We start from the raw sequence: 13,004 nt of genomic DNA on the forward strand, positions 1-13,004 counted from the left end.
ACTGAACACATTCGTTTTGTAGGTATATAGAATAATAAGTGAGTTTCATGTCAAGAAGCAGCTTGACAATAAATAACAATTTTTAAATGTGATATCTTACTAATGAGACATTCACCTGCACGTGTTCCCCTCACTCTGTGTGTTTGTATCATTCGAGTGCTTGTTTTTCAGTTATTCTGTTAAATATACATAACCGTCAAGGTTTCTCATCATCATTTTCAACACGTCAACACTGTAAACAACCCACTCTCCCACCCACTAACCAGTCCAAATATCAACAAAACAACAATAAACACACTCCCCAAAACCACACACACACTTGAGCACATAGAACAGCGGTTGCAATCATTTTTTTATTTATGGACCCCTTTCATTACTAATTTATTCAGATGAACCCCGTAGCCATTCAATGTTTAAAAACTAGTTTTATAGATACTTCTTTCAAAATTCCTATTTTGTTTTTCACACATTCACTTGGGTAGGTTTATGACAATGCTCTCTGAGAGAACATTATTCTGGGACCAGAAACTAAGCTGTTTCTTGCATTAAATACATCTAAAACAAAATTTTTTCATGAACCCTTAAAATACCACAGTAGATACCCAATTTACTATTTTGCTTGTACAGCCCCACCCACAAATCCTATATGAACCCCTAGGGGTCATGTTGACCCCCGTTGAGAACCACTGGTTTAGAGGAAGATAAATATTCAGATACAGATAGGTGAAGAGAAGGGTTGCTCAGAAACCCCTCTTACATATTTCACTTATCTGTGTGTAAATATTTATCTTTTCACTTTGGGGTTCCTTGGAATTCACTTTGAGAAATTGTGACATAAAGAAGTAAAATAGTGTCTCCAGGGCATCTACTACTCTCAGGCCCAAGGATGAGAGGGATCCCCTCAAAATTCAAAGGTACTGAGGTTTTTTCTAGGGAGAGGTTTAGCAAATTGTAATGGATCCTTCTTTGGTTCTTCAGACCCTGGACTGTTGTATCACTTGAACAGGACTTTTCATAGGCCCTGAGCATCCTCTACAGAAGTAGCAAGGTGTATCAGAAATATATAAAAGATGTACCCAAGGTAAGTACAAAGGTGTATTTAAGGCAAGTAACTAAACATTGCTAAATAAAAATTATGTAAGCACAGGTGTGGCTGTATAGTAAGAAGCTTGTTTTCCAACCACATGATTCCGGATTTGATTTCATTGTGCGGCACTTTGGGCAAGAGTCTTCTGCTATAGCCTTGGGCCAACCAAAGCCTTGTGAGTGGATATGGTAGACAGAAACAAAAAGAAGCCCAGTGTGTGTGTGCATTCCAACTAATCCCAGCAAGGTACATGGACATTAAAAGATGAAATGTGTGTGTGTGTGCACACACACATGCTACTGTCATGTTGCCTTGACCTCACATGTTAGTTGTAAATGAATACTGCCATCATGCGAATAGTGTCCTTCATTCATCTTACATCAAAACATATCTGGTTATAGGGAAATACCATTCTTGGAAATAAGTGAGGGTTAACAACAGGAGAAGCCTCCAGCCATAGAAAATCCATCTCAACAAAATTTTCTCCAACAGATACAGGCATGGAAAGGTGGACATTAAAACAATGTTGATGATGACAACAACAACAATGATGATGTACTTACGGACCATGTAATCCCATGACTGGTAGCAATGTGTCCCCACATTAGTAGAATTATGCATGCTGGGGAAGTAATTTGGTGTGTTACAGGTAAATAAAATCATATAACCTAGGTATGTAACAAGGTGTTTGTTAAGAATATAATAATGGGTGTACCTTATTAGTATAAAACTATTTAATGTAATAGAGGGGATATATACAAGGGAATGCTGAAAAGTTCCTGGTTTTGAGGTTACCATGAAAAGCCTGGTTGAAAGGCCAACCATCCGAGTTCTTTTAAAGGGCGTAGAAAAATCAAAGGACTGCTGCAATAAGTGTGTGAATCTGAGAGGGAAATAGGTTGAATAAAATCACAATTAACTGATCCTCCTGTATTTTCTTTTACCCAAAGCCAGGAACTTTTCAGTATCCACTCATGTATGTGCTTATGTCTGCATGCACAGTGTTAAAATGGAGTGTTGTGTAATAATAGTGATAACAATTATATTGAAATTGAGATTGATTGTGTGTGGGAGCGTGAGTTTTTATGTCAGTGTCTGTCCCACCCATTACTTGACAAACAATGTTGATTTGTTTAAGTTCCCATAATTTAGCAGTTCGGCAAAAGAGACAAATAGTATAAGTACAGGCTTTAAAAAAAATAAGCACTGAAGTTGATTTGTTCAACTAAAATCCTTCTAAGTGGTACCTACTGGTACTCCATTGGTTATGATGAGGGTTCCAGTTGATCCGATCAACAGAACAGCCTGCTTATGAAATTAATGTTCATGTGGCTGAGCACTCCACAGACATGTGTACTCTTAATGTAGTTCTCAGGGATATTCAGCCTGACACAGAGTGTGGCAAGGCTGGCCCTTTCAAATACAGGTAACAACTCGTTTTTGCCAGCTGAGTGGACTGGAGCAACATGAAATGAAGTGTCTTGTTCAAGGACATTTCGCATTGCCAGGAATTGAACTCATGACCTTACGATCATGAACCAAATACCCTAACCACTAAGCCACACACCTTCACAAGGTGATACATGGTCAAAGCCTAATGACTGAAACAAGTAAAAGGTGATAGATGAAAAACAAAGATAAAAATTATAATTTTTCTTTCTACTCCAGGCACAAGGGCTGAAGTTTTGGGGAATACGGCATGTCAGTTACATTGACCCCACCCCATCCCACCCCAGTGCTCAACTGGTTCCTATTTTATTGACCCTGAAAGGATGAAAAGTAAAGTTGACCTTGGTGGAATTTGAACTCAGAACATATAGCCAGAAAAAATGTTACTAAACAGTTTAACTGGCATGCAAACAATTCTGCCAGTTCATACCAAAATGGAAGTATAAAACAAAATTATATTTAAAATGGGGAGCCACTAGTGTAGCTTGCGCGGGGTGGGGGGCATAGGGTCGATCTGCCCCGGGCGGCACTTTTGGGAGTCTGCTGTAGGCAATGTATTTTTTTGTGGGGTCTGGGGGCAGCAAACGGAAGGGCTACCCCAGACGACACACACTCTAGCTATGCTAGTGTGGAGAGCCGACATAATCACGTCTACGTAATCATTCAACCTGTTAGAAATAGCAGCCAAATCTCCCTGAAATTAAACCTTTAAGTAAGAGAAGATCACATACAATAATGTACTATATAAATAATGCCAAAAAAAGACAGGATTTTCACATTTGGAATGCTCTTCATCATAGGTCAGCTTGACCAGAGCTAACCTGGGGGTTAAATAACAACTAAAAATAAGCGAAACATTGTTTTCTTCTCCATGCCTATTCGTCATATGACATATTATCTGCTCTTTTAATTTGGTGATATGAACACAGTACCTCATCTAGTTGTTGTAGTGAATCCACTCAAACAGTAGCAGTATGTCTCTTCTTTCTCTTACTCTCTCAGTAACAGCATAAACTCTATCTTTCTCTCTTTTTTGGTCAGTAATAATAATGTATGTTCTTTTTCACTGTCCCTCTCCCTCTCAGCAGCAGCATATGTTATGATATCTATCTATTTAATTTATGTATCTATCACTCTTTTCTTCTCCCCCCCCCCTTTCTCTTTTTTTCCAGTTCCTGAACACATGCACAAACACATACACTAACATTACTATACACTAATACGCACACACACAAACACACACACGAACATACAAATACACTAACACAACATACTATAAATAATAATAACCAGTGACATACTGAGAGATATAAAATGTATAAAATGTGTAGTTAATTATATAAACATTCTTGTTTAAGCATATGGCATTATTTTATGAAACTTCTAAGTTCTATACTAATAATGTCAAGGGTAAAATTGGCACTGAATAAATTGGTCTGGCATCAGTAACAATGAAAATGGTAAGTCCAAGAGAGTTTATTGCCGATCAAAAAGTTCACTTTCCAGTAGGAATGGAAACAGATGAAGCTTCAGGATACGGACCCTTCAGCAGAGTGTAATCTTCAAATAAGACCTTCACATCAACACCATACACAATCAAAAGGCTACATAATCCAAAATATTTTCCATCCCTTACAGTAACCAAATATACTGATACACAACAAATTCTTTTTGTTATAATGGCAAAGGTCACCATGGAATGATAGTTGTTGTTGGCACTCTGTCGCTTACGACGTCGAGGGTTCCAGTTGATCCGATCAACAGAACAGCCTGCTCGTGAAATTAATGTGCAAGTGGCTGAGCACTCCACAGACACGTGTACCCTTAATGTAGTTCTCGGGGATATTCAGCGTGACACAGTGTGACACGGCTGACCCTTTGAATTACAGGCACAACAGAAACGGGAAGTAAGAGTGAGAGAAAGTTGTGGTGGAAGAGTACAGCAGGGTTCGCCACCATCCCCTGCCAGAGCCTCGTAGAGCTTTAGGTGTTTTCGCTCAATAAACACTCACAACACCCGGTCTGGGAATCGAAACCGCAATCCTATGATCGCAAGTCCGCTGCACTAACCACTGGGCCATTGCGCCTCCACGGAATGATAGTAGAAGAACTGTAAAATGAGGGTAAGCTCCAGGAGAGCCAAGTCTATGATACAAAATCAATTCTTCGTAGGGGAATTTCATTTCACTTGCTTGTCCTAACTCCGAGTTCCATATACTTTTTGTTACATTCCAAGAAGACAAAAGGGGATGCTGGTCACCTAACTCATTAGCATTTAAAATGACCATAGCCAACCAAAATAGTCTGCCTGCTTTATGTTAAAACTGACCAGATCTGGACTCTCATACCTACCCTACAATGTCATTCTAAAAATAAACAACTACATCATCAAAATTTTGATGCTACAATACATGATTAATTCAAAACAATGGGAATAAATAAGCATTTGACAGAGTAATCTCTCTAAAGGATTAAAGTTTATTGTTTATACTGTGATTACAAACAATACAGAAATGTGTAGTTAGTATAGTATCACATCATCATTTTAATGTCCACTTTTCTATGCATACATGGATCAGAAGGAGTTTATTGAGGCAGATACATTTTTTTGTTGCTAACTCATCTGTTTCCATGCAAGGTAATATTTCCCCATAGCCAGATATGGTTTGCCGAATATTGGAAATGAATGACACCAATTGTATAACAGCAAAAATCATTTTTTAACTATGATGTGAAGACCAGAAAATGAGAAACACACACACACACACACACACACAAACACACACACACACACAATGGCACTCGGTCGGTTACAACAGGTGTTTTAGCTGACCTGATCAATGGAACAGCCTCCCCCTGAAATTTACGTGCAAGTGGCTGAGCACCCAACAGACTCATGTACACTCAATGTAGTTCTCCAGGAGAGTCAGCATGACAGAATATGACAAGGCTGAACCTTTGAATTACAGATATAGTTTACTTTTCCCAGCTGAGTGGACTGGAGCAACATGAAATAAAGGTATCTAGCTCAAGGACACATTGCACGACTAGGAACTGAACTCACAACCTTACAATCATGAACCGAATACCCACACCACTAAGCCAAGTGTCTCCACACACACACACAGACACACACACACACACAAACAGATGCACACACACACACAACAAGCTACTTTTAGTTCCTGTCTACCAAATCCACTCACAAGTCTTTTGTCAGCCTGAAGCTTATAGTTTGTCATGAAGTACAATAGTTGATTTAATCCACTTACATGCTCTGTTGGGGTTTCTTTTACCAACACCTAACTCTGCTTCAACTACCACTTCTACAGTGACCTATACTCAGAACTGATTTATCTAGTACCATTTCCACTCAAGCCTTCCACTCACTCATCTTTTTTCTTTTCCTCTCATTCCCCAGTAATGCGTCTAGACTTCTACACCTTGCATTAAACACTTCCCTCAGTGTTTTCCTATACATAATACTGTCTCAAGGAAGTAAATAAAGTGACCATAAACAACTTATTACATTTAAGATGTGATTGCTTATTTATCCCCATGTTGGTCTTGATAGAGAGGATCTATAATCAACGATATTCAAGACACAACCACCCATCATTTTTACTAGACATGGTGAACCAAGGGTTACATCATCTAGTGTATCTTTATTTTTTTTAGGATGCTAATGAAAAGTTCCTACATTGTGATTACAGCACACATGTGTGTACAAGAGATGTTTCGGTGCACCATGGATTGCTGAAAATATAATTTAGCCCTTTCACATTTAAACCAGCCAAATCCAGCCCAAATATTTTATGTTTTACATCTAACCTCTCACACCTAACCTACACTAACATTCTAAAAATAAACAATCACATCATTGAAACCTCAAAGCTATAAGATAATGCCTGATTAAGTCAAAACAATTTGAATAAAAAAGCAGAGTAATCTGACCACTAAGAGGTTAAGGCTTTAGAAAATCTGCATTAATCTAAAAGTGTCTTGAAAAACAAGTTATTCATAATTCTGTCAAACACAAGAACGATTAAAAATACAGTGTTTTCCAGCAGACAAGCTAATGTAGTGTATAGTTTGCTATCTTTCCAAATCTTACAGCATTTCACATGAAAGTTATGGTCCTCCAAAAAGAACTTCTTATATAACTCAACCTACCTTTTTTGTTGTAAATTTTCATCTACAAAATTTTACCTGCATGCTAGAACATACAGTAAGGCTAACAATAGTTTTTTCCCTTTTTCCCTAAATTTTTAACTTTAAAATATGCTCTTAAAATTAAGTGCACTTATTGTTGATATATATATATATGTGATGAACTTAGTAGCGGGGGTGGGTGCTCTGAAAGTGTAGCTGCTAGAATAAGAATAGCATGGGCAAAGTTCAGAGAGCTCCTGCCTCTGCTGGTGGCAAAGGGCCTCTCACTCAGAGTATAAAGGTAGACTGTATAACATGTGTACGAACAGCCATGCTACATGGCAGTGAAACATGGGCCGTGACTGCTGAGGGCATGTGTAAGCTTGCAAGGAATGAAGCCAGTATGCTCTGCTGGATGCGTAATGTCAGTGTGCATACTCGACAGAGTATAAGTGCCTCGAGAGAAAAGTTGAACCTAAGAAACATCAGATGTGGTGTGCAAGAGAGACAACTGCGCTGGTATGGTCATGTGGTACGAATGGATGAGGATAGCTGTGTGAAAAAGTGTCACACCCTAGCAGTCAAGGGAAACTGTGCAAGAGGTAGACCCAGAGCGACCTGGGATGAGGTAGTGAACAACGACCTTCGAACATTAGGCTTCACCAAGGCAATGACTAGTGACTGAGACCTTTGCCTCACCAAGGCAATGACTAGTGACTGAGACCTTTGGACTGAGACCATGATTATGGCCAGGGCTGCTGCGTGGCCCCCATGCCGGTGGCACATAAAAAAACCATTCGAGCATGATCGTTACCAGCGTCGCCTTACTGGCACTTGTGCCAGTGGTACGTGGAAAACACCATTTGAGCATGGCCGTTGCCAGTATCGCCTGACTGGCCCTCATGCTGGTGGCACGTAAAAGCACCCACTACACTCTCCGAGTGGTTGGCGTTAGGAAGGGCATCCAGCTGTAGAAACTCTGCCAGATCAGATTGGAGCCTGGTGTAGCCATCTGGTTTCACCAGTCCTCAGTCAAATCGTCCAACCCATGCCAGCATGGAAAGCGGATGTTAAACTATGATGATGTATATATTTCTAAAGTGGAACAAAGAAATATTAAAAATTCCTGTAGTAGAGTGTTATTTAAGGGAGATTTGTGATAGGTCAGCAGTTGGTAGTGTCACAGAGATTGACTGCTTGTTGAGACCAGACACACATCCAAGTGTTTCCAGACATATGTAATGAAAAGAAGGTTAAATGATTTGAAAATGATGGAAACTAGGATTGGTGTTCATAAATTTTTTTTGATTTTTTTTTTTTTTTTTTTTTTTTTTTTTTTTTTTTTTTTTGTGACAGTGAGTGCAAGTTGTTGGGTAAAGAATGTCAATTCTAAATATTAAACTGGCACTTGGCCATTGCTGCAAACATACAGCCTTGTGTTTTTCTTTTATTTCTTTTAGCTGTTTTGTGAAGAAGAGGTTAAACTTGATTATATCAAACATAATATAATCAATGTCAAATTAATTACATCTTTTTTAATGCAGGGAGGAGAGAAAAACTTTAGCTCAATGACCAATATTATTTCAGTATGAATTTGGCACATATGGGAGACAACCACAGATATGTTTCAATTCTATTTGACTGCTTCAGTAAAGTGCATCCTTCAGACATCAATAATTAACATAATGACTGCAAATAATTAACCCAGCAACAGTTATATTAGAGGCATTATACTTAATGTAGGAAATTTCCCAGTGTCCAATACACCAGTATATAACTAGTATTTCAAAGTAACTTTACCAGTGCTGGTGTTATGATGAAATATATCCAGTACATTCAGAAAAGTATTTGGTAAATGAAACACCAATGTAGGATTGAGAAGACTTTTGTATCTTACCTAGAGCTTCACAACCTCTCTAGTGCTGGTATCATGTTAAAATGCATTCAATACACTCTGTAAAGTGGTTGGTGTTACAAAGAGTATCCAGCCAAAAGAACCATGCCAGAAACTGAGATGTGTGAGCAATATACAGTCATCTAACCTTTTTAGGAGGAAAGAACTGATTTGACCCATGATGTTCCATCTAACCCATGATGGCATGAAAAACAAACATAAAAATAATAACATTGATAATGATGGTGATGACATATTTTATGGAAATCCCCTAGGTTATCATTTTCTCCTATTATACTTCCAATCACATTTAGAACACATTATGAGAAGATGAATCAACTCAAATACTTGACTGGTACATTATTTTATTAACCCTGGAAGAATGAAAAGCAAAAGTTTGTTCTCACTGAGATTTGAACTCAGAAGATAAAGGACTAACTAGATACCACTTGGTATTTTGTCTGATGTTCTATTGATTCTGCTAACCCAAGATTTCAATTCGGAAGTACAGAGAGAAACTAAATACAAAACATTAATTTGGTTCAGTGCTTTAGTGTCTTGGCAATCTTAACTGCTCTCGTTTGAAGTATAATTAACACAAACTTTATTTAATTGCAAGTAATTGACAAGAAAGATTTTTAAGCAACAAAAAGAAAATTACAAGAATCAGAGCTTGGAGAGAAAGAGAGAAAGATACTGAGAGAAAGAGGAAGGGGGGAGGGAGGGAGAGAGGAAGAGGAAGGGAGGGAGAGAGAGAAAGAGGAAGGGAAGGAGAGAGAGAAAGAGGAAGGGAGGGAGAGAGAGAAAGAGGAAGGGAGGGAGAGAAAGGAGGGAGAGAAAGAGGAAGGAGGGAGAGAGGGAAAGTGGAAGGGAGAGAGAGAGAAAGAGGAAGAGAAGGAGAGAGAGAGAGAAGAAGGGAGGGAGAAAAAGAGGAAGGGAGGGAGAGAGGGAAAGTGGAAGGGAGGGAGAGAGAGAGAAAGAGAAAGGGAAGGAGAGAGAGAGGAAGAGAGGGAGAGAGAAAAAGGGGAAGAGGGAGAGAGAAAGAGGAAGGGAGAGAGAGAAAAGGGAAGAGGGAGAGAGAAAGAGGTAAGGAGAGAGAAAGAGGAAGGGAGAGAGAGAGAGAAAGAGGAAAGGAAAGAAAGAGGAAGGGAGAGAGAGAGAGAGAAAGAGGAAAGGAAAGAAAGAGGAAGGGAGAGAGAGAGACAAAGAGGAAGGGACAGAGAGAGAAAAGAGGAGGCGAAAGAGAAAGAGAGAGACAGAAAGAAGGCAAAGAGAGAAAGCTTAGAGAGAGAGAAAGAGAGAAAAAACTAGCAATTATTCAGTTCACTTAATGAATTGGCCAATTACTAAGCTATCAGCCAGTTTAAATGAGTACTTTTGGTAAAGGTCATAGGGTTCAGCTTATCATTTCAGTAACTCCCTCTTTCACGCTCTCTCTCGTTCTCTGCCTTAGTTTCTTTTCTCTCTCTCTCTAAAACCTATTATATCTCCTTTTTTTCTCACTCTTACCCTAATCTATTCATCTCTCTCTCTCTTCCCTACCTCAGTCTATTTAATTCAATCTTTCTCTCTCGTTCCCCAGATGTAATTCTTTCTCATAATCCCTTTCACTATATGTTTCTTCTCAACTTCTACAATCTACAATGTTCCTCTGTTTCTTTTTTTTCTTATATAGTTTTTACGTGGAGGCACAACGGCCCAGTGGTTAGGGCAGCGGACTCGCGGTCATAGGAGCGCGGTTTCGATTCCCAGACCGAGCGTTTTGAGTGTTTATTGAGCGAAAACACCTAAAGCTCCACGAAGCTCCGGCAGGGGATGGTGGCAAACCCTGCCGTACTCTTTCACCACAACTTTCTCTCACTCTTACTTCCTGTTTCTGTTGTGCCTGTAATTCAAAGGGTCAGCCTTGTCACACTGTGTCACGCTGAATCTCCCCGAGAACTACGTTAAGGGTACACTTGTCTGTGGAGTGCTCACCCATTTGCACGTTAATTTCACGAGCAGGCTGTTCCGTTGATCGGATCAACTGGAACCCTCGACGTCGCAAGCGACGGAATGCCAACCACCACCACCATATTTTTTACAGTGTGTGGTCCCTCAGTTCAGTGGTCAGTCTTTCTACTTACTCTTCACTCCTCCATTTGTCCAGTTCTCCATCTATCCAGCCACTTTCTTCTCCAATACAGCTTACTTTCTCTTTCCCTTCATTCAATTTTTCCCAGGACTACTTCCTGTATATCCCTCTCATTTCTCCCTCTTTTTGTTTCTACCACCTTCCCCCTATACCTTCTTCTTATCTTTCTCCCATTCTTTAAAAAACAAAAACAAAAAGCTGAGCGACTTGCAGAAAAATTAGGGGTCAACTTGTAATGGAACTTACCTGAATCAAATCTCTGAAAACGTCCTGGATGTTTTTTGGTTGGTACAATTTCCTTCTTTGGGTATGGCTCCAATCGAGGCCTTGGCGGAGTCCTATTTTGTGGGTGAAGATAGTTTTCCCCATCAATGCTCATTGTGTTGCGTATCTGTGGGTGGCTATTGATGTAGTAGTAATTTGGGTTTTTAGGGTATCTGCAACAAAAATATAAAAAAATAAATATGGAAATAGTTTAATATGACAACTAAATCAGTTTCAATATTTTATTCATTGAAAGGTGGTGGGCTGGCAGAAACGTTAGCACACCTGGCAAAATGCTTAGCGGTATTTCGTCTATCTTTATGTTCTGAGTTCAAATTCCACTAAGGTTGACTTTGCTTTTCATCCTTTCGGGGTTGATAAATTAAGTACCAGTTGCTTACTGGAGTCAATCTAATCGACTGGAGTCAATCTAATCGACCAGTTGCTTACTGGAGTCAATCTAATCCCCAAAAATTTTGGGCCTTGTACCTAGAGTAGAAAAGAATATTTTATTCATTGTTTTAACTGTGATCTTTTCTTTTATCTTTTTATTTTTTTTGCTTGTTTCAGCCATCAGACTGTAGTCATACTGGGGCACCAGCATGAAGAATTTTAGTTGAACAAATCAACTCCAGTGCTTATTTCTATTTTAATCCTGGTACTTACTTTATTGGTTTCTTTCTGTTAAACCACTAACTTACAAGGATGTAAACACACCAGCATCAAGTGGTAGTGGACAACCACAGACACAAAGACACAGATATATACATTTGTAGGATACACTCAAGTGAAATTCTTCTCCACTTTATTATATATACGTACATTCGAACAGCTAGCCTTTGGCTGCTGTTTGGACCACATTGTGTCCACTACTCTGATTGGTTGGTATTGGCACCATTTGTCTCTTACTCTGTCACGCCAATATGCAGCGTATAGCCAATTGGAGCCCCTAAATAAGATCATGAGACAGCCTTTTCTCAACCCCATTTGAACCTACTGTTCTCTATAAAAACCCAGCTATTCCTCGTCTCAAAGTTTATATTGTGACTGAGTATTAGTTAACCCCTAATATCTAATGACACTGGATATTAATGAGAAGAACTTTTAATCCTTAATGGTGAATCTACAGCATCAGTAAAGACAAAATGATGAAGTCAAACAGAGGAACCAAAGCAGAAGGTCAAAATTTTATTTCCTTACTTTGACACATTGGTCCTCCATTGTTTAGCCCCAGGTCAGCCTTGATCGGACAGACTTAAGTTCCAAGACATTCCAACTATGATCAATTTTTTTTTATTTTGTACATTTAGAACTATGTTGACTAACCAATGTATTCTTTTTTAGACAGCAAGATTTCAGTGGGGATCTAGCTGCTATTTCTAGCAGGTTCAGCATCCACATAGAAGTTCACTGGTTTATTTATAATGCCTCCTACAGGATTAATCTGCACCAGCTAGCTCAGCTAATCACTAGACTACTCAAGCAAATATACAATAATAAAATTAAAAAATTGAATGCAGCAAATTGTGATACATATCAGGGCAATCTCCTTAACTTTTCTCTTCACAAAAAGAATATCATGTTTTGACAGGTTTCAAGTTTTACAGAGAAAGGCTAAAAAGCTGTAGTTTAACTACTTTAAATTTATCTTGGGTTTTCTAACACACATTATGTTGCACGTAAATATTTCTTCAAAGGGACTCTCACTCAGAGTAAAAGGCAGACTGTATGACGCATGCGTACGAACAGCCATGCTACATGGCAGTGAAACATGGGCTGTAACTGCTGAGGACATACGTAAGCTCGCAAGGAATGAAGCCAGTATGCTCCGTTGGATGTGTAATGTCAATGTGAATACCCGTCAGAGTGTAAGTATCTTGAGAGAAAAGCTGAACATTAGAAGCATCAGTTGTGGTGTGCAAGAGAGACGATTGTGCTGGTATGGACATGTGGTGAGAATGGATGAGGATAGCTGCGTGAAAAAGTGCCACACCCTAACAGTTGAGGAAACCCGTGGAAGAGGT

The 13,004-nt window shown here is 39.1% G+C and overlaps 1 protein-coding gene across 8 annotated transcripts in view; it reads right to left on the reverse strand.

Annotated features, from left to right (window-relative positions):
• LOC106878228 (uncharacterized) overlaps nt 1-13,004 on the reverse strand; it is a 130,260-nt gene that overhangs the window by 70,491 nt on the left and 46,765 nt on the right. For 6 of the 8 annotated variants that reach the window (XM_052971596.1, XM_052971594.1, XM_052971592.1 and 3 more), the window contains one exon: nt 10,963-11,153. In XM_052971596.1, coding sequence (XP_052827556.1) covers nt 10,963-11,095 — 133 coding nt within the window. In that variant the 5' untranslated portion in view covers nt 11,096-11,153. Of the gene's footprint in view, nt 1-1,650; nt 1,791-10,962; nt 11,154-13,004 lie in introns of those variants that run through there. The other 2 variants (XM_014927383.2, XM_052971597.1) reach the window with 2 other exon arrangements.

This window comes from Octopus bimaculoides, chromosome 11 (assembly GCF_001194135.2).
Source record: "Octopus bimaculoides isolate UCB-OBI-ISO-001 chromosome 11, ASM119413v2, whole genome shotgun sequence".
NCBI lineage: Eukaryota > Metazoa > Mollusca > Cephalopoda > Octopoda > Octopodidae > Octopus > Octopus bimaculoides.